The sequence below is a fragment of the Temnothorax longispinosus genome, chromosome 10 (genome assembly GCF_030848805.1).
Source record: "Temnothorax longispinosus isolate EJ_2023e chromosome 10, Tlon_JGU_v1, whole genome shotgun sequence".
Classification (NCBI taxonomy): Eukaryota; Metazoa; Arthropoda; class Insecta; order Hymenoptera; family Formicidae; genus Temnothorax; species Temnothorax longispinosus.
Window position 1 is genome coordinate 9,751,196 of NC_092367.1, and position 19,833 is coordinate 9,771,028.

A 19,833-nucleotide genomic window follows, 5' to 3' on the forward strand; every position below is an offset into this window, starting at 1 on the left:
AGCCCCTTGCACAATGCCAGGCAACAGGCAATAGGAACAGGAAATAACCAAAAAATCGTTAATTACAACCTAAAAAATTCAAATGCTATGATTGGTTGGCAATAGGCAATAGGCACAGAATTTCCAACGTGACGGAAACTCTGTGTCTATTGCCTGTGTCACTGTTTATTCTGCATTTATACATGATTTCTGATTTCTATTCCCTGTTCCTATTGCCTGTTGCCTGGCATTGTGCAAGGGGCTTTAAGGTGATCCTAAAGCCGTGATCCTAGCCGGTTTTTTTCAGTTTTTTTTTTAGCACTAATCTTTTAATTGGCTTTATAGAAATGCAAAATTCTTGTCTAGAATTAAAGTACGCATCAAAATCTAGGTCATGGTGGTCGAATTTATATCGAAAACGAAAAAAAATTAATATTTTTTGTTATACGTGACGACCACCACATATAAATTCGACCACCATGACCTAGATTTTGATGCGTACTTTAATTCTAGACAAGAATTTTGCATTTCTATAAAGCCAATTAAAAGATTAGTGCTAAGAAAAAAACTGAAAAAAACCGGCTAGGATCACGGCTTTAGGATCACCTTAATTCCATTCCGTTATTTCTCTCTCCATGGGGATGCAGCCTGAAAGCTGATATTTCATTTGTCGTACGACGAGCTCTGTCAGGCGTACCTATTGGCTATAAAATAGAGGATTTCTAGAAACTCGAGAACTCTCTATCCTGCAGCCAATTAATATTAATATGCTTAAAAAATTTCTCATAAGATATGTACATGAAATATCAGCTTAAGACGCGCACCCGGCACACCCGCTCGACTGGGCGTGTTTACTCTTTACTTCGAAAGTTCGTTCGATGCGATTGAAGGATCCGCACGAGGTAAGAAGATTCAAAAATCAATTCTACCAACAAATCGATATATTAAAGTTCGCGTGTACATACGTGTATATAGTAAGGAACTTTTCTAATCTGTAAAGAAATATTGTAACGCAGATTTTTTTTACACGGACGAGTACCCGGAAGAAACACGGTGAGAGAAGGAAGGCAAGAATACATGGCGCACATTAAAGTGTTCAAAAAGTGCCTTTAACGGCGATATCGTAACGCGAATTGGTTTAAGCAAGAAAAAAAGAAAATTCATATTTGTTGGAGATGCCTACCATTTGCCAAGCGATGACGCCGATCGTTATTGCCTGCTGGTTCTACTGCCTGTTGGGCGTTGTCGGTCAGTATGAGTGGCAGACTCGCGATTCCTTTGACGAGATCCGCATGCGGATGGACAAGGTAAACGATGACAACTGCCTGATACAGCACCTCGGCGACCTGTACCTGCCAGAAGACGCAGTGTCGCATTTGCCTGACATAAAAGACATCAATATCAATCCAGTGTTCCCGAATCGTACAGCTTTGTTGCACCTTCACAACATGGCACTCAGTAGGAGCTTCTTCTGGAGTTACATTCTGCAGTCGCGCTTCATCCGACCAGCAATCAATGATACCTATGATCCAGGCATGATGTATTACTTCTTGTCCACAGTGGCAGACGTTTCCTCCAACCCATATATTAATGCCTCGGCCATCTATTTCGCACCCAATATGTCTTACTCGCCATCCTACAGGGGTTTCTTCAATAAGACCTTTCCCAGATTTGCGCCACGGACCTTCAGGGCAGATGATTTCAATGATCCTATACACCTAGAGAGAATATCTACCAGAAACACATTTACTGTGCAGGATTTAGGAGCGTTTCCCAGTAACAGGCTCAGCGACGATTATACCACTGACTTTTATCGTATAAACGAATGGTATGGGAAAACTATAATTAACGATTGATGAAAACTATGGCATCTAACAAAATAAACTATTTCATGTATAACGTTTCACAAATTTTTATATCTGAATTAAATTTTGTCGATTAATTGACACAAAATCATACATTTTTATTTATTCTATGAATTTATTTACTTACAGGTACAAAAAATGGTTACCAGATATCGTAAAGGAAAGACACGACACTAAAACGACATATCAAGTTGAAATTCGCTATGCCAACAATACAAATGAAACATTTACCTTTCATGGTCCACGTGGTAATGAACTATGAAAGCTATAGAAACTATAAAAACTATCCTAAAATGTGCTTATATTTATTTTTTATCATGATTTTATCACGCAGGTGCCGATGAGTATCCTGGACCTGTGCAATGGACTAGACCATATTTCGATTGTGGCCGATCAAATCGATGGCTCGTAGCTGCGGTATCACCTATAGCAGATATCTATCCACGACACACTGGCTTCAGGCATATCGAATATCCAACATATACTGCCGTTTCGGTAATGGAAATGGACTTTGAAAGAATAGATATAAATCAATGTCCCAAAGGTAAAGGGAACCTTGGTCCTAATAGATTCGCTAATACTGCAAGATGCAAGACTGATACTACAGAGGTATATGTTTAAAATTCTATCAAGTTACGTTTATTAACTGATAATTAACTAATATACGCGTGTCTGGTCTACAGTGCGAACCGATACATGGTTGGGGTTTCAGAAGAGGTGGATATCAATGTAGATGTAGACCAGGTTTCAGATTACCGACTGTCGTACGACGACCTTATCTTGGTGAAATAGTGGAGAGAGCCACGCAAGAACAATACTATAATGGTTTCGATTGCTTGCGGATCGGCTGTATGTATTTTTTTTTCTTGATTGCGGTATCGCCTAGCGCAGAGCCTCTTTAACAAAGATTTTATTCTGCAGGGGTTCATAAAATGCCAGTGCAATGGGAAAAAGCAAACTCATATCTCAGAGAAAAGTATCTCGAGCAATTCCATCATTATAGGAATTATTCAACCGGTTCAACTGCACTTCACGATACAAAGCTGAACATCGACCAAGCTCTCAAATTCATTCTTGGTATGAATTCGGAAACTTGCAAGAAGTACGTTCTATTACAATTGTACACTTCCTGTTATTGATATATTCGAATTTAAGCAATTTCCAAATTGTATTATCAGTTATGCGCCACAAGACTTAATGTTACGCGGAGACATTAGCTTCGGTGCGGAAGAGTTTTTCGAGAACGAAGCGAAAATGGCGACTAGATTGGCAAACTTCATCAGTGCGTTCCTACAAGTATCAGATCCCTTGGAAGTTTACTCGGGCAAGAGAGTAGCCGACAGACCGCTCACGGAAGATCAAATGATGGGGGAGACCCTGGCTTTGGTGCTCGGCGATACAAAGATATGGTCAGCTGGCACTTTTTGGGATCGTAATAAATTTACCAACAGAACATTCTTTGCCCCATATGCTTACAAGACGCAGTTAAATACACGCAACTTTAAACTTGAAGATTTAGCTAGACTCAATGGCACAGGTAAATTAGTTATGTAACAAGCGGAAATATAACTTGGAATTGAAATGTATATTTTTATTCACAACTTCTTTTAATAGATCTAGATATATTCTATTAGTAAGTAAGTCATTCATAATCGTACAAATTTTTAAACATTAATTTAGATTTTTTATTACGTTTGCCAGTTCGTTCTAATACAATTTATAATTACAGATGAAGTATATACAAAGAAGAGTTACTTCCAAGTATTAAAGCAACGTTGGGCAACGAATTTTGATCAACTGGAGAAATATTATATGAAAATAAAGATTCGATTCAATGAAACTGGAGAGCACCTAAAAAAGTTCGAGCATTACCCAAACTATTACAGGTAAGGGAGAACGCGCGTATTGCGTTATATATTTGTTAGTGCAAAACTCGCATGGTGATTCTATTTTTTCGATATGCTCCGAAGCGGTGATAAAAGTACGGTGAAGCATTAAAGTATAAAAAGATTACGTTCCCGAAAGCTTGGGGAAGAATCCGATATCTAAAGTACGATTTATTCTAATGTATGGGAACGCGGCGAATGGGCCGTCTGTGTAGGGCAGCAAATCTGGACCATGGACACTGGACAACTCCGTATTTCGATTGTAACGGCAAGATGAAGAAGTGGGTAATTACCTATGCATCCCCGTTTTTTGGATGGGACAGCTTGAAGGAGAAACTGGAATTCAAGTGAGTGTTCTCATCAGAGTGCGATCACATGCGATAGGAAAAATGAACGCGTCTCTGTACGTGCATACACACACACACACACACACACACACACACATTAGGATGGTCGTTAAAAAATAGATTTTTGTTGCCGCTCCCTCTAAAATGGTAGTAATTGATGAAAAAATAAAATCTGTGCAACCCTAAGGCTGTCAAGTCACGGAAAAGGGTGCCTCTCGAAGAAAGAAATCTTAGAATTCGCGTTTTTTCATTTAATTTTTGCTGTATAAATTAGACCCTGATTTACATCAATTTATTATCTTTAATAAATTTTCCTATTCGGTGAACACATCAATGCAAAGCAAGGTCCAATTATATCTGTATAAGCGATTTAAAAATTTTCTCTGTGTAATGCTACAAAAAAAAACGATTGCATTGAATTTTTTTGTCAATTATCTGGAGTATATTTTTATTCAATATAAAAAAGATTACTATTTCAACGATATTAAGGGGATGCTGGAGCCGTCTGTTTTACCGGCATTTTTTGTTGTCACGTAGCGTTGTATTAATTTGACAGAATTAAAAATCCTACAGAATTGCAGTACATACATTAATGATTCGGGGGAACTCCGATTTTATATAGAAAATGAGAAAAAATTACGGAAGTACAGATTTCCTTATTCTACTTTTATCCCAATATGGCGTCTCGAGTTGCGGCGAGCTTTCAGATCGTCACAAGATGTATTTCATATATACATATAAGAGATATACCATTGGTACGAACGCGAAAACAAGTTCCCCCGAATTGCACAACAAGAAAAACATCGATAAACCCTCCAAATCAAGTAATTAATATAAAAGTATAATGTCGATGTGCATCGTGTGTATGTGTGCGTGCAATGTAGCGTGCTATCCTTGTCTATATCTTTGTCTATACAAGGACAGATATAGTCGATAACATAGAAAATGGTAATTTTGTCGGTTATACCGACACGTACAATAATATCCATTAATTGGCTCATTAGCATTATCAGCAGCATTCTCATCATCCCTATTATCAATCTCATATGAAATGAAGATCTGATGTCTTGTTGCATTACGAAATCTGGAATACAACCTAATTCTCAGAAAATCTGGCTCGTTGAAATGTTGATCAAGTTGAACATCTTCATCATTATTCCTTAGTAGCTTATCTTGGATATATGAAGGTGCTAGATTTATTTGATAAATGCCCACAGTCAAATCTTTCAAGTAATTCAAATCAAGTATAGGGAAATCTGCCACGTCACGATAATTGAGCCGTCTCCATTGGCCATTTCTTAGTCGCAAGTTATCTAGCTCTACTCTCGCTTGTATGACATTAGGAGTTGTCGATCTCTGTAGCATTTCTCTAGCAAGCTGAGCATCTGCACCTTGCATTTGGATAATAGGATGATACCTGTTTAGTATAGCTCCAGCTATGCGATAGAATCCATTAAGTTTTTTGCAGATTTATTGTTTGTGCTAAGAACTTGAAAACTGACCTCAAGTGGCCATTCCGTGCTTCGACTACCCAGTGATTTTTTTTGACGATACGTGAATCATTCGCATCTTGCGTTGGAAGTTGCCTTTGTCCGTGTTCAAGCAGTGGAGGCATCTTATGATCAATGCCTAAACGCTGGAGTAAGGGTATTGCATCACGATAACCTCTATCCGCCAAAACGATGTCACCATTCTGAAACCAGCCTTGTAATGTTTCTGCATCTCTCTCGAACTCTTGACGGAGAATTTTGGCATCATTATTCCGAGCATCAGAGAAATAGGGACCAAAAATCGTTAGACTGTAACCATCGGGAGCTACAACTAAAGTTGGTTTAAGGAGATGTCGATTTTTTTGTGAACGGAATAGGATTGGCGCAATACCCGAAAATTGTTACTTTTATGTATATCCGCGTAGGTACTGTTAATCACAGCGACAGCTCTTGGTTCTTCGGGTTGAGGATTATACAGCTCATTTGCAAACTCCGTTACATGCTGCATAATAAACTCTTGCCTTGTTATTGATTCGGGTCCAATGTTAGTCGGGACGAATCTCTGTAATAAAGATGTTCTAACATAACCCACAACAGAACTGACAGTTTGTCTACTAGGATAATAAAAAATGATTTTGAGAAAATCGTCACTGTCTTATGTTGCACAAAAAGATCAACAAATCCTTTCTACTTACGTATCTTAGTTTTCCATTTTGAAGTACAGGATCACAATAAGTAAGAAGTTCTTCAAACTGCTGTTTATTGATTGGTGCTATACACTGAAATTTCTCATCAGTTAAGTGATTTTCATCTATATCTCTTGTTCTATTTGCACCCACGTTTGTCAGATGCTGTAAAAAAACTTGCAACAGTAGACCCTTGATAACATAAGGTCTGTTGATGAAACGTAGTGCAGGTAATAATATTTTCGAAAAAAGCCATTTTCATCCAAATGATGTTCACAACTCCTCACATTATCCGGTATATAGATATTTTTTTCTATGAAGACCTGAACTCTGCATTGTATTGATAATCTTCGTACATTATTTTGAGCATTACAAATGACGCAAGTCTGGGATCGTCTGTAGACGACTTAGGGCCTCGATAACATCGGCTTAAAAACATATACTTACGAGTTCATATACCCGTACAAGAGAGGCAATATATATATTTACTGAACTATTATTATTTTTTTTATAAAATTGTCATTCAATATAACTAATGGTTAGAATATTCTAATTAGTTATATTGAATGACAATTTTATAAAAAAAATAATAGTTCATTAAATATATTATATTGCCTCTCTTGTACACAAATATACATACACCATTTATAAAGAGATTTCGATTTTTATCCATTATTAATTCTGTATAATTTGCTAAGCAAGGATGATGTGAAATTTGTCCGTTTTTATCGAACCAAACAATCGAGCCACAATATCCACATTTGAATTTCTGGTAATTAATAAAATATATATCACATACATGTTATAATTAGCATTAACATATTAACATAGCATTTTAACATATATATTTTATTTTCACATATAATACCTACCAATGACGACATATTTGCTCTTTATTTGCAAAAATATGTTGCAAAGCGATCGATCCACTGCCAAGCACTTATTCGCCAACTTTCGACAGGATAGGTTACACATTTTTCCGTTTCTTTTCCGTTCCGTAACAGCTCCGTGCCATGGGGAACCCACTCACTATAACACGGAACGGAATTGAAACGAAACTACTCTGATTGGTTAACCCCCCACCATATCTCTTTTTCGTTAGTGTTCGGGCCTAAGCAGAATGGCTATTCTTTGGCAGTGTTTTATGCCTTAAGTCTTTGTCTTATGTAACAATGCTGTATGTACAGTATTGTGCGTTACATAAGACAAAGACTTAAGGCATAAAACACTGCCAAGACAACCATTCTGCTTAGGCCCTAACGCACAATACTGTACATACAGCATTGTGCGTTACATAAGACAAAGACTTAAGGCATAAAACACTGCCAAAGACAGCCATTCTGCTTAGGCCCTTCTGTTTCGCTATTCTTTTTCCATCGGGATGCACTCTTTTAATTAGATTTCTATTTTCTATTGCCTGTACCTAACCAATCCCAGCTAAAATCAAATCACTGCGATTGGTCAGATACAGACAACAGAGAATAGAAATCCAACGCATCGGAAATTCTGTTCCTATTGCCTGTTCCTGTTGCCTGTGTTTTTCATTGACTACGTTTACACGCTCGATTTACGACGAAATTATTACATCAATGTGGTAACTTCGTAGTAAAAAAGCGTTTACGCGGCATTTAAGTCAGTAGTTATAACATCGATGTTATAACTTTTGGCGTAAATCGGGCCGTGTAAACGTAGTCATTGTGCATCCAGCTTTAGCGTTTGTGACGTTACACCGACTTTGCACTACCACACATATAAAAATCCTCTGATTGATTGCGCCCAAAATAATGGCGATGCACAAACGGATCGGCGCAAACCACAAAAAAGGGTTGAGTGAACATACTGATTATACTGTGCGTGCGGGCGTACAGCATATGTATGTGTATATAAATATGTGTATGTGTACGCCTGTGTTCGCGCATGTGTCAGAATGAGAAACACTGTAGAGACACAAAACCAGTTTTATAATAAAAAGGAAGATCATATTTAAGAGTAAGACACTTACAGGGGTGTTGTAGCTGTTACCATGGATATGCTTCAGCTAGATATAAACCAATGCGATGATAAATTTTATCAACCAAACGCATTCAAGGATACGCACAAGTGTGACAGAAAGACATCATATGTAAGTCGGCATTATTCCATTGCATTGAATAATAATGTCGGAAATATCTATTTATGTAAACTCTAAATATTGCAAGATTGTTTTCATATTTTATAATTTCAAAACACTTTCTTTAAATTAGTCTAATTTTACTTGTATTAATAGTTTTACTAATGACAAGTTTTTAATATTTAATTTCCACAGTGCGTACCTATTCTTGGAAGAGGATTTGAGACAGGTGGATACAAATGTGAATGCAAGCAAGGGTTTGAATATCCATTTGAGGATTTAATTACATATTATGACGGACAATTAGTGGAAGCTGAATTTAATAATATTGTTAATGACAAAGAAACAAGGTATTCATTTTTTATACTTCTCTTCTTTGTAATTGTTCAAAAATTGTTTTATATTAAAATTATTTTAAAATTAACAACTAAAAATTGCTAATATTATAATTTATAAATTTTATCATTATTATTATTTATTATTATATTGATGATTTATAAATGTTATTATTTTAGATACGATATGTTCAAATGTCGATTGGCTGGTGCTTCATCGATTCAAGTCAGTTGGGTACTACTGTTATCAGTCCTGATGATAATCTTTCCAGTGCAAAGAAGATGAATATAAAATATTCTCACAAGGAAATTCACGGGAGTGTCTCCCTTCGATTTTGATAAGTTTTTAGTATGTTATTCTCTAAATGAAAATAAGGGACATGTATTTTTTTATACGTGTCTATATGTTCATACACGTGATTAAAGGGTGATACCTTTGAAAAAAATCGGCTTTTCTCTTTTGCGCCGAATATCCAAAACTATCAATTTTTTTTAAACAAAAGTTGAATGATTTGAAGAGTACTTTAAAACAATGACAAAAATTTTTAAATTTTTATTAATAAAAAGGACCTAGCCAGTTTTCTTATGGCGGGATGCCCCTAGCGATATCGGGCTGATTTTCAAACAAAGTACCTCATGACCCGCTACTAAATTACTGTTAGTACCAGCTTCTAGAACAACGTGGTTCCGGAGTTATAACGTCAAATTAAAAAATCAATAAGTTTTTTCTCCGGAACGAGAAAAGCTAGGATCTTGAAAAAAAATATGGATAGAAGGATACCTTAGGAAGATTCAAACAAGTATGGTTAAATTTAATTCCGACATCTATAGGGTAAACAAAAAAAATATTTTAATTTTCAAAATGATATTTTTTTAAACATGCTGTGAACTACGTTCTAGAAGCTGGTATGAACGGTAATTTAGTGTTGGGTCATGAGGTACTTTATATGTAAAAATTAGCCCGATATCACTGGGGGCACCCCGCCATAAAAAAACTGGCCAAGCCCTTTAAAAAATTAAAATGAAATTTTTATTTTGTTTTTATTTTAAAGTGCTCTTCAAACTATTCAGCTTTTGTTTAAAAAATGTTTTTCTATTTTTTATAGTTTTGGAGATATTCGGCCTGAAAGAAAAAAACCAATTTTTTTCAAAGAGGTGTTTTACCCCCTAAACATGCGTATGGGCACGTATAAAAAAAATACGTGTCTCTTACTTTCATCTAGAGAACAACACATACTAAAAGGTCTAAGGGCCGGTCTACAATGGGTGTTGTAAGTCGTAAGTCGTAAGAATTGACCAATCACAGTCCATTATTCTCCTTGCGGTCAAAGAATAATGAACTGTGATTGGCCAATTCTTACGATTTACGACTTACAACACCCATTGTAGACCGGCCCTAAAAGCTCATCAAAATCGGAGAGGGACACTTCCGTGGGTTGGTTTCCTTGTTAGTGTTTTGTAAGACAAAATATCTACTGTAATTTCTATATCAGCAACTACCTTTTTCAAGCCGTCCATATTATAAATGTAAGTTAAGTTAGTATTACTAAAGATACATATACAAATGAATTACGAAACAAATTATTAAATAAGATTTTCATAATGATGAGTGCGCAACAATGCGCAAATGTAGAACAATAATTTGTTATACTTTTAGATCTATAGTATATTTTTCAAGCCTAAAAAAATTTTAATATATTTGCGTAAAAATTTTTGAATTTTAAATAACATGCAATGTTGAAAATGAGAATAACATACTTTTTTACTCATCCAATCATAGTTGTAATTAGTGGCCTAGTTTACACCGATCACTTGATACGCGTATTAAATAGTAAATAACTAGTAAATAAGTCTGATTATTGGCTGATCAGTTCAAATATACTATTTGATACGCGTATCAAGAGATCGGTGTAAACTAGGCCAGTGACGTTAAGGCTCCTGGTCCCTGAGCCGAGAACTCTGCGTTGACGGTGGCGACGAAATAAGAACTCTCTCCAATGGAGAATTCTGTCCTTTGTGACATGTTGACAACCTATTTTATGTTGCGTTTAATTTCTTTATTATTCGCTCTGCACTTGTGCTATAACGTTTAACGTATTCGTGAAACTCGTAAAATTGATCGAGAAGTAAGATTTGCAAGGAATACATATGTGGAGAAACATTTTCCACTCCTTTCGATAGTCGTCAAACGGCTTGTTTTCCGACTTGTGTTCCTTGCGATTTAGAGCGTTATTCTTCATTTTAGTGCAGTGTTTTTACATTCAAAATTATTGTGATAGTGTTGAAATATACCGAAGATATCCACTTTATTGATTTAATATGTGCATACTTATTTCAATTCGGCAGCTGTCAAACGGCTTGTTTTCGTTCTTGATTAGACAACATTCACTTCGACAAATGTGGATTACTCATATAAAGGGGGAATTTTCGGTGTATTTTACAAATCTATTTATTGTTTACAGATAGTATTTTATTAAAAAGCATTTTTATTTTAGTGTAAATTGCAAGAATTTTCATGATATATTTTCTCGCTTCTGACGTCATCAATCCAAGATGGCTACAGTGAGTGAACAGGAGCCTTAAGGGGATCCTAAAGCCGTCTGTAATACCGGCTTTTTTTCTTAGCACTAATCTTTTAATTGACTTTATAGAAATGCAAAATTCTTGTCTAGAATTAAAGTACGCATCAAAATCTAGGTCATGGTGGTCAAATTTATATCGAAAACGAAAAAAAATTAATATTTTTGTTAATTTTTGGTATACGTGACGACAATATTTGCTTTGTACAAAAATTCCACGATAAATATCCACAAAATTAGACCGGCATGACCTAGGGACAACATTTAAGAACAATATCGTGCAATTAGATCTAAGATTGAAAACCTAGAAAAAAAGATTACTTTATATAACTTTTATATGTGCAAAAGCACATTCAGGTTGACAGGATAAGCAATATTGCGTGTGGCAAGAGATGGCGCAGTAATCGAACAAAGACAGATGCCTCTCGTTAGACAAGGACAGATATAGATATATGACAAGAAAACAGAATTAGAAATGTTGACATTACCGACGTCGAGGAAGTTCAGCCTTCACTTTAGGATCCCCTTAATGACATTAGAGATCTGATAGTTATAACTGAATTGCAAGCCGTCCGAAAACCTTATAATAATCATTTGTCAATTGTCAACACTTTAACAATTTATGTAACAATTACAAGATATCCTGTAATATAAAATGTTTATTATATATATATATATATATATATATATATATATATATATATATATCTATTAATATCTGATAAAAAAAAGAAACTTTTATAGAAGCTTATATTTTTATTATAAAATAGCTTAACAGAAATATGGAAATCCAAATAGCCTTTATCAAAAACAGCGCAAAATGTTTGCTATCAATTTTGTCAGCAGAATACCAGCAAAAATATAAAATCTATTAATAAAATATGATAGCAGGCTGCAATCTGTTGTCAGATTATATTGGTAGGCTTTACTAGTAAAACAAGTTTAATGCAAACTCAGCTGATACTAATCTGCTGCAATATTCTGATAGAATCTGTTAGCAAACTGATAGTTTTAACCATTGTGCAAACTGATATTATTAATATTTTGTTTACCTTACATAAGAATAGATTAATACTTTTTTTATGTACATATACATAATTATGAAAAAGATACAAACATCGATTTTTATATTAGATATATTCCAAAGACAATATTTATGAACAAAATATTGTCCATAAGATTTTGCTAATAAATATCTTTATTGTTTTAATGTAATTATACATAATTTTTGAAATTCTACCATAATATAATGTTAGCCACTTATACATTTTAGTGCCTACTGTATTTTAGATTATTTACAAATATAATCTTGGAAAGAAATGGAATACTATATTTTTAGTCGAGACTATTTACAATGTATTTATCACAGATACCTATTATGTATTATATATATATATATATATATATATATATATATAATTATATTTGCGAATTATATTTGCATATTAAAATATATTTGCGAATTATATCTTAAGATTATTTTTAATATCTATAATCTCGATATTGAAACTCGATAATACAGTTATAGCTTTTTGTATCTAACATATTTAGTATCTTTTGAAATACAGATATGAAATGCAGATGTTTTATATAAATATACCGATATGCTATCATGTGATTTCATTAAACTAGGATTTATTTTAATAAGTCTTTAACTTATAATGTAATTTCTAAAATATTTCATTTTTTTTCTAAAAAACAACCATAGAAAAAACGGACGATATCTCCGAGAAGAAATAAGATATCTGAAAAATTAAAAAAGCATTTTGAAGGCGAAGAGTAGTACTTTCAGATGCCGCACCCAGTTTTGTGGAGAAAAATTAATTCGCGGTTTAATATAACCCCGAATATAGCGAAAAACTGTGTTTTTTGCACTTTCAGGTTAGGATATCTCGAAAACCTGATGTGGTGGAGCAATTCCGCTGGCGGATTCGGATTCAGCGAACCGAAAACCTTTGGGAAAGTATAGTCTGGTCTCAGGTTTTTAAAAATGTCGGCCTGTGTAATTAATACTGTAATGTCATATACGAATTCCTCTCACGCCCAGGCGAAGAGAATAATTAGGTCTAGAGATATCAATTCCTGCCAACAGGCGGTAAATCTGCTCAGGGGACAGGCCTATATGATTTGGAGTGATTTCGACTTAGGAGGGGCTCGGAGTGAAAGTTCCAGTAATAGGAAAGGCTCCAAGAGAGCGGACAGTGTAGTCTCGAGTGTTTTTCACTCTCCGTTGAATGATACTTTACGTCCTCCCCCTGTGGAAATGAATCTTGAAGGAGATCTTCCGCATATCGAACATAACTTGGTTGAATCTAACCTCAAGTCTTTATCGAGCACCTTCCCTACTCCCGATATTATATTACATGATCTACGTTTTCTCTATAATTCAGGCAAGTCAGATAAATACAAAGCTGCGGCTTTGCTAAAATATCTCGGTTTAATCTTTAGTAAATTAAACTAATCTCACCTAATCATGTCTCTGAAAATTTTACAATGAAATTGTAGGAGTGTTGTTGAGAAGTTTCCTGAATTCTCTAACTTGATTCTCGATTTTGATGTAGCCTGTTTACAGGAAACCTGGTTGGATTCTCGGTCATATTTTTCCTTTAAAGATTTCACTTCCTTTAGAAATGATAGAGCAGATGATACTTGCGGGGGGGGGCACCGCTATACTTTGCAGGAAAGAACTTGACCCTGTTATCTTTGACTTCAACCTTGTCAATAATCCCGGCATTGAAATGACATGTATTTCTTTCCTTAATAAGAGGATATCGCATAATAGAATTTTCATCGTTTCACTTTACAAACCACCGCATGTTCGTGTGGGTCTGGAATGTTGGTCCAACCTTTTGAAATCAATAGTGTCCGCTACCGGTTTTAGAAACATATAATCATCTGTGGGGATTTCAATACCCAGCATGAGACGTGGGGGTCTACTAGACCTAATAAGGATGGTATAGCCTTGGCTGAGGCTTTGGTAGATTCAGATTTCGTATTCCTTAATGATGGATCCGACACAAGAGTTTCCGCTAACCCTGACCATCGTAGCGTTCCCGACATCTCTCTTGTCTCCCAATCTTTGTGTTATACTTGCTCATGGGCTACCTTTGACGAGCCTTGCGGCAGTGATCACTATCCTATTATTATCCGGATAAGTTATGACCCCAGTCTTCCGAGTGCTTCTGTGAGGACCAGGTTGTGTGTCTCCAATATGGATAGAGACCGTTTTAGCGACATTGTTAATAACCGCATGTCTGAATTTTCGGTGGAGGGCCTCTCTGGAGCCTTGAGTCTTGAGAACTGGAATTCTTCTATAATTGATTGCGCACTGCGCGCTGGGGCAAAAATCTTTGAATCCTCGGGATTGATTGTCTCATACGATGTTAGCTCCGATTCTCGTAGATCTTACCGTCCTAAATATGAGAGAAAACACACCAACAAACCCTGGTGGGACAGGGAATGTGAAGATGCCAGAACTCTTAGGGCGAATGCTTTTAAGGTTTTTAAGGAGAACCCTTCCAAGGGAAATTTGGCTAATTATAGAAGAGTGTTGGACACCTGTAGAAAGACTATCCGTAAAAAGAAAAAAGAAAACTTTAATACTTTTATCAACGATCTCGGAAAAAATTTCGATCCTAAAACATTTTGGGACTCGATTAAGTCTTTTAAGAATTCTGCTTATTTTGCCGATTGCTCTCTGCCTTCTGAGAGCTGTATATCTAGTGTGCAAAACTTTATTTGTAATTTTGCTCCCCCTGGGTACCGAGTTATTTTGAGAATATTTCTCATACGCCGCAGGTATCAATCTTTGATGAGGAATTTTCATTAAGTGAACTCAAACAGGCAATCGCCTCTACCAAGATCAAAAGCTCCCCGGGACCTGACCTCATGTTTAATTTTATTTTAAGCCTCCTTCCAGATTCTGCATTGTCTAGGCTGACTAACATTTTTAATTTAATAATATCTGATGGATCGTTCCCGCTCATTTGGAACCTATATGACATTGTCCTTATTCCCAAACCAAACAATAAGGGTTTCAGACCTATTTCCTTGGCTTCAAATGTGTTCAAGATCTTTGAAAGGCTGGTCAAGTGCAAGTTCGAGAAGTTTATTGAATTGGAAAACATTTTGCCCGTTTGCCAATTTGGTTTCAGGAGAGGTAAGTCCTGTGATGACTGTTTAGCCCTTATTAATATGGAGATATATAGATCCTTTTCCAGACAAGATATGACCGGAGCTCTCTTCCTGGACATCAAAGCTGCATATGATAACGTCAATCCACACGTCTTATTCAGTATTATCAATAAGCTCAGAATACCAGACGGTTATAAGCGTTTCTTCCGTAACCTACTTTCCGCTAGATCCGTTAACTTCTTTGAATCAGGTTCGTATTACACAAGGAGACTTCTACAGCGTGGTATTCCGCAGGGCTCTGTACTTAGCCCTATTTTGTTTAACTTATATGTCAAAGACATACTTTTCCACGTCCCTTATAATGCTATTGTGCTACAATATGCTGATGACGTTGCGATACTCTTCTCTGATCACGACTTGAATAGGGTTATTTCGGGCTTGAAGAGCTCATTTGATCAACTTGCTTTATGGCTCGAAAGTCTAGATTTGTCCATCTCTCTACCTAAGACCCAGTTTATAATTTTCCATTGCAAGAAACTGATCATATCTGATCACCTTGAACTTTCGTGTGGGATTATCCCTCTTAGTGGATGTTAGGTACCTTGGGCTAATTCTGGATACTGGTCTCAGATGGTGTCAGCATATTAAGTCACTGAATGACAGATCTTGTATTTATATAAATATACTCAAATGGTTGTCTGGCAGACTCCGGGGTGTTAGCCCTTCCTTGTCCCTTAACTACATTAACGCCACTATCGGGTCTATACTTGAATGTGCAATGTGCAATGTGGTATATGAGTGCTGCACAAACCTATCGCTCTACCGTGGATCGCATTTTATGCTCCTCATATAAAACCGCTTTAAACATTCCTAAGTCTTCTTCTAACCGAGTATGTTGGGCTTTCGGTGGTCAGAGTTCTTTCTTGAGAAGGGTCATTTCTAAATGCGATAAATTTATTGCAAGATCTATTCAGTTACGTAACTGTTGAGGTCCGCCTATTGTATTTCGCTACTGAGATAAGGAGTCAAGAGAGAAGTCAGTATATATGTAGGCGCTCAGTAGTTCGCGAGTTGAGATGGCAGATGGCGCGCTTAAGATGGTGGGACACGTGAGAGACTTCTCCTCGGTTCAGAAGCGGACGGCGTGGCGCGGTGGCACGTCAGGCCCAGTGTACTAGCGAGACACTCTGAATCGTTTCCGCAATAAAAGTTTAATAGAAAAGATTATAGACGTTTTACTTAACCAGCTATCTGTCAGCCTACAGATTTCCAACCTAATTCGCGCTAAACCAAGAATTATGGCATCCGAAGGAGAGGGAGAACGTGAAAAAGGGAACTCGGAACGAACCTTCGAGACCTCTCTCTCGACTAACCCTTCTATTTCTCTAACATATAGGCATTTGCAAGTTAACACACAGAGAAGTTTTATTAGAATATCCAACTCGTGGCTTGGTATGTGAGCGACTGACTCACGCACGGCACGCAGGCCGGTAAACGGAAGCTTCGCAGAAGGCGCGCATGCGCATAGGGAACGTGAACATAAAAATATGTCTGACTTACTTTAACAGTAACAATAGACTGATAAATAAGATTGCTAATTTTCACAGCTTGGTTAATCGACAAAATATTGCTCCCAGAAACATTCCTTTTTTGGTTTCCAGATGGCCGGTGGTCCAACTTTTCAGGAGTCATTTATACATCTGGTATACACATCCACAATACTCTTACTCCTCTCAGATTTGTCCAATTTTACCTTTAATAGATACTGATACTGGGTCCCTGGTTAGAGAGCATGGAAATCCCAATACCGCCTTTACTAATCTCATCTCTTTTAAAAGAGAGTATCCTGCGGAGATTGATATCTTCACAGATGGATCCAAGAATGACACTTCGGCGGGCTGCGCTATCTTCGTCCCCTCAAAGGATATTACCAGGTTATTTAAATTGAACCATTATACTAGCTCCTTTTTGGCGGAGGCTATTGCTATCTCTAAATCAATTGACTTAGCATGGGAATGCTCGTGGGATTATGTAAATATCTGTACGGACTCGTTGAGTGTCCTTATGACGTTATGTAACGCTAAACCTTTTAATTTCTGTAAACTCTGCCCTGTTATTGCGGATTTAAAAATTAAGTTGAACCTTGCTCTGATTAGTAGTAAACGTATTAGCGATTTACGTGGTGCCCTGCCCATATCGGTATATTTGGAAACGAGAGAGCAGATGTTGCGGCTAAGATCGCATCCATTAATGGAGAACCTTTAAATAATAAAATATCTCATAGAGATGTCTCTGCTGCTTTGTTGGACACTTATAAAATGATTGATGTGGAATTTTTAGAGAAAATCAATATTGGTTCGGGTAACTTTTATATGGAAAATTTTTATAAGACAGGAATTGATATTTCTTACCTAACTAAATTTAATATCGAAAGACGTTGGCTAGGTATTATTTCCTGTATTTTTGTCGGATACGCTTTCTCTAATGCAACTAAGTTTAAATTCGGGTTATGTGATTCTCCTGCGTGCCCCTGCAGCTCTTGTTAACAAGACGTTGATCATTTGTTCTGGTCATGCGAGCTATATAGCAAAGAAAGAAATTAATTTATCAATAACTTATTCAAACTCAAACTTTTGGCACCTTTCTCTGTCGTATATTTATTTAACAACCTTAACAGGAATATCTTAAAAGTGATTATTAATTTTTTGAATGATTGTAAGTTCGATTTATAACTGATTGATATGGAGCTTGGCTCTCTTCTTTATCGGCACGTGGAGGAGGAGTAACTGATGAAAGACGCAAGAGGGCGACTATTTCCCCGGATAGTCCCCCAGATTTCTTGTTATAAAGCGTGGTACTACGGTTCCTGTGGAACCGGAAATCCATTCGGGGCAGAAAGAAGAAGAAGAAGAAGAGGACATACAGTTACAGTCGAGCCGTCTTACGGCATATACACATCTTTGGAAGTCAAGCCGTCCTACGGCACACACACTTTTCGACAAGCCATCTTACGGCACACACACACAAGGGATCTTGAGAAGCGCCGGCCGCATGATCACGACTTCTTGCCTACGCTCGCTACTGCTTTTGCTCTCGTTTGCTTGCACGTGCCTGCCTTGCTTTGCGTTTTGCATGCGGAATCAGACGAGGACACCTGAGCGGCCACGAGGCCCGGACAGGACGAAGCCCGACGGAGCCAAGGCGACCGGCGCATCCCGGTGAGTCGCTTTTCGCTTTTATTATTGCTGAATGCGCATTTTGCCTTCGCGTTACAATAGTCGTGAGGGGAATTTAACTACCCCCCCTCTGGTCCTTTAAGTAACATGCATTCGTTATTACAGTACATAACGAAGCAGGCGAATGTTTTTGTGTTAAATATTGGTACATGTTATCAATAAGTTTGTAAGTCATGCCTTCAACGTGTAGCGTACTTGAATGCCGAAATCGAACCACTACTCCTGTAGTATTAAACCCTTTTTTTTGGACATTCAGTATATGCCAAACTATTGTATAGAAATCTTGTATAAAACCACTTGTATAGAATCTGTAGTATAGCATATCTTGACTAAAATCAACATGGCGGCAAGCATCACGGCCGAGATGCCTGTCAGCGGTCTAGTATTGTATAGAAGTCTACTCTATGATAATATCTAAATATTATTTTATAAATTAAAATCTCACATTTTTCATCCAAACCCCAGATTTCTAGCAGTTTGTATTTGGACACGACTCCCTGCGACTGCAGCGTTTGTACTATTGCTTGAGTGCGTGGTATCAACCTGAAAAAATCGTATTGAATTGATGTAATCTATTCGATGAATCAACGTGAAATCGAAAGGAGATAGAATAACGAATTACCTGGCCTATGACTTGGTGATGCTCCCAGGTGTCGTCAGCAGCGACAGAACAAATCGTTTCAGCTTAGGGTACACTTGACCCTCCAAGAAGAAATACGCGAACCACTTCACACCGTCCATAGATGCTCTATATCCATCGATGGTAGTGCCCATCCGGCCTTTCCAAATGTACCAGACACGCGGCAAATGATCTTCCCGGTTCCTTGATTATATCTATAAATGAGAATAATATTCAATCATAATGAAAATTAATATCTTTATAAATAAATAGGAAAAACATTATAAAGCAACAATTGTGATAAAAATACCTTGGCGGTGGATCAACCAATGGTTCACTAAGATGGCATAGCATGGAAGCGAATTTCGGCAATCATTCGGGTTCTATCGCCGTGACACCTCGCATATACATCTTATTCGTTTTGTACGCCTCTTTATAAACCACCTATTCCGGACTGATTTTCCGTATAACGCACGAAGAATGCATGAACACAGGTTCCTCCATTTCTGATGGTGTTCTGAAAGATGGTTCAGAATGGAGAGGTCGCATTCAATAGGTCTTAATTAT

The 19,833-nt window shown here is 36.8% G+C and overlaps 2 protein-coding genes across 7 annotated transcripts; one reads left to right on the forward strand and one right to left on the reverse strand.

Moving 5' to 3' along the window:
• The first annotated feature begins 646 nt into the window (after window positions 1-646).
• On the forward strand, window positions 647-11,992 carry LOC139821197 (uncharacterized). Of its 2 annotated transcripts, none has more exons than XM_071792069.1 (12): window positions 647-881; window positions 996-1,807; window positions 1,974-2,092; window positions 2,179-2,453; window positions 2,528-2,693; window positions 2,766-2,946; window positions 3,023-3,381; window positions 3,574-3,730; window positions 3,946-4,077; window positions 8,258-8,375; window positions 8,559-8,713; window positions 8,879-11,992. In XM_071792069.1, exons 2-12 carry the CDS (start codon window positions 1,155-1,157, stop codon window positions 8,982-8,984), a joined length of 2,421 nt encoding a protein of 806 aa, XP_071648170.1. In that variant the 5' UTR covers window positions 647-881; window positions 996-1,154; the 3' UTR covers window positions 8,985-11,992. The 2 variants fall into 2 exon arrangements, with proteins under 2 accessions (XP_071648170.1, XP_071648171.1); XM_071792070.1 differs by having other exon boundaries at window positions 781-881; window positions 1,016-1,807.
• On the reverse strand, window positions 3,411-19,833 carry LOC139821198 (uncharacterized). Of its 5 annotated transcripts, XR_011734210.1 has the most exons (8): window positions 19,577-19,833; window positions 19,270-19,481; window positions 19,093-19,190; window positions 7,126-7,282; window positions 6,894-7,022; window positions 6,263-6,681; window positions 5,973-6,129; window positions 3,411-5,898 (listed from the first exon to the last, which is right to left on the reverse strand). XR_011734210.1 is itself a non-coding variant. In XM_071792071.1 (6 exons), exons 1-6 carry the CDS (start codon window positions 7,135-7,137, stop codon window positions 5,447-5,449), a joined length of 840 nt encoding a protein of 279 aa, XP_071648172.1. In that variant the 5' UTR covers window positions 7,138-7,355; the 3' UTR covers window positions 3,411-5,446. The 5 variants fall into 5 exon arrangements, 3 of the variants coding, with proteins under 3 accessions (XP_071648172.1, XP_071648173.1, XP_071648174.1); XR_011734209.1 differs by having other exon boundaries at window positions 6,263-7,022; XM_071792071.1 differs by lacking the exons at window positions 19,093-19,190; window positions 19,270-19,481; window positions 19,577-19,833 and having other exon boundaries at window positions 3,411-5,513; window positions 5,580-5,898; window positions 6,263-6,418; window positions 7,126-7,355.

Coding starts and splice junctions, on each gene's coding strand:
- LOC139821197 (XM_071792069.1), top strand. CDS start 1,155: ATGCCTACCATTTGCCAAGCGATGACGCCGATCGTTATTGCCTGCTGG. Junction 2,093..2,178: donor TACCTTTCATGGTCCACGTG/GTAATGAACTAT, acceptor TTTATCACGCAG/GTGCCGATGAGTATCCTGGA. Junction 2,454..2,527: donor GCAAGACTGATACTACAGAG/GTATATGTTTAA, acceptor TCTGGTCTACAG/TGCGAACCGATACATGGTTG.
- LOC139821198 (XM_071792071.1), bottom strand. Junction 6,419..6,893: donor GAAATCTCTTTATAAATGGT/GTATGTATATTT, acceptor GTTTTTTTACAG/CATCTGACAAACGTGGGTGC. Junction 6,130..6,262: donor AAAATGGAAAACTAAGATAC/GTAAGTAGAAAG, acceptor TCTTTATTACAG/AGATTCGTCCCGACTAACAT.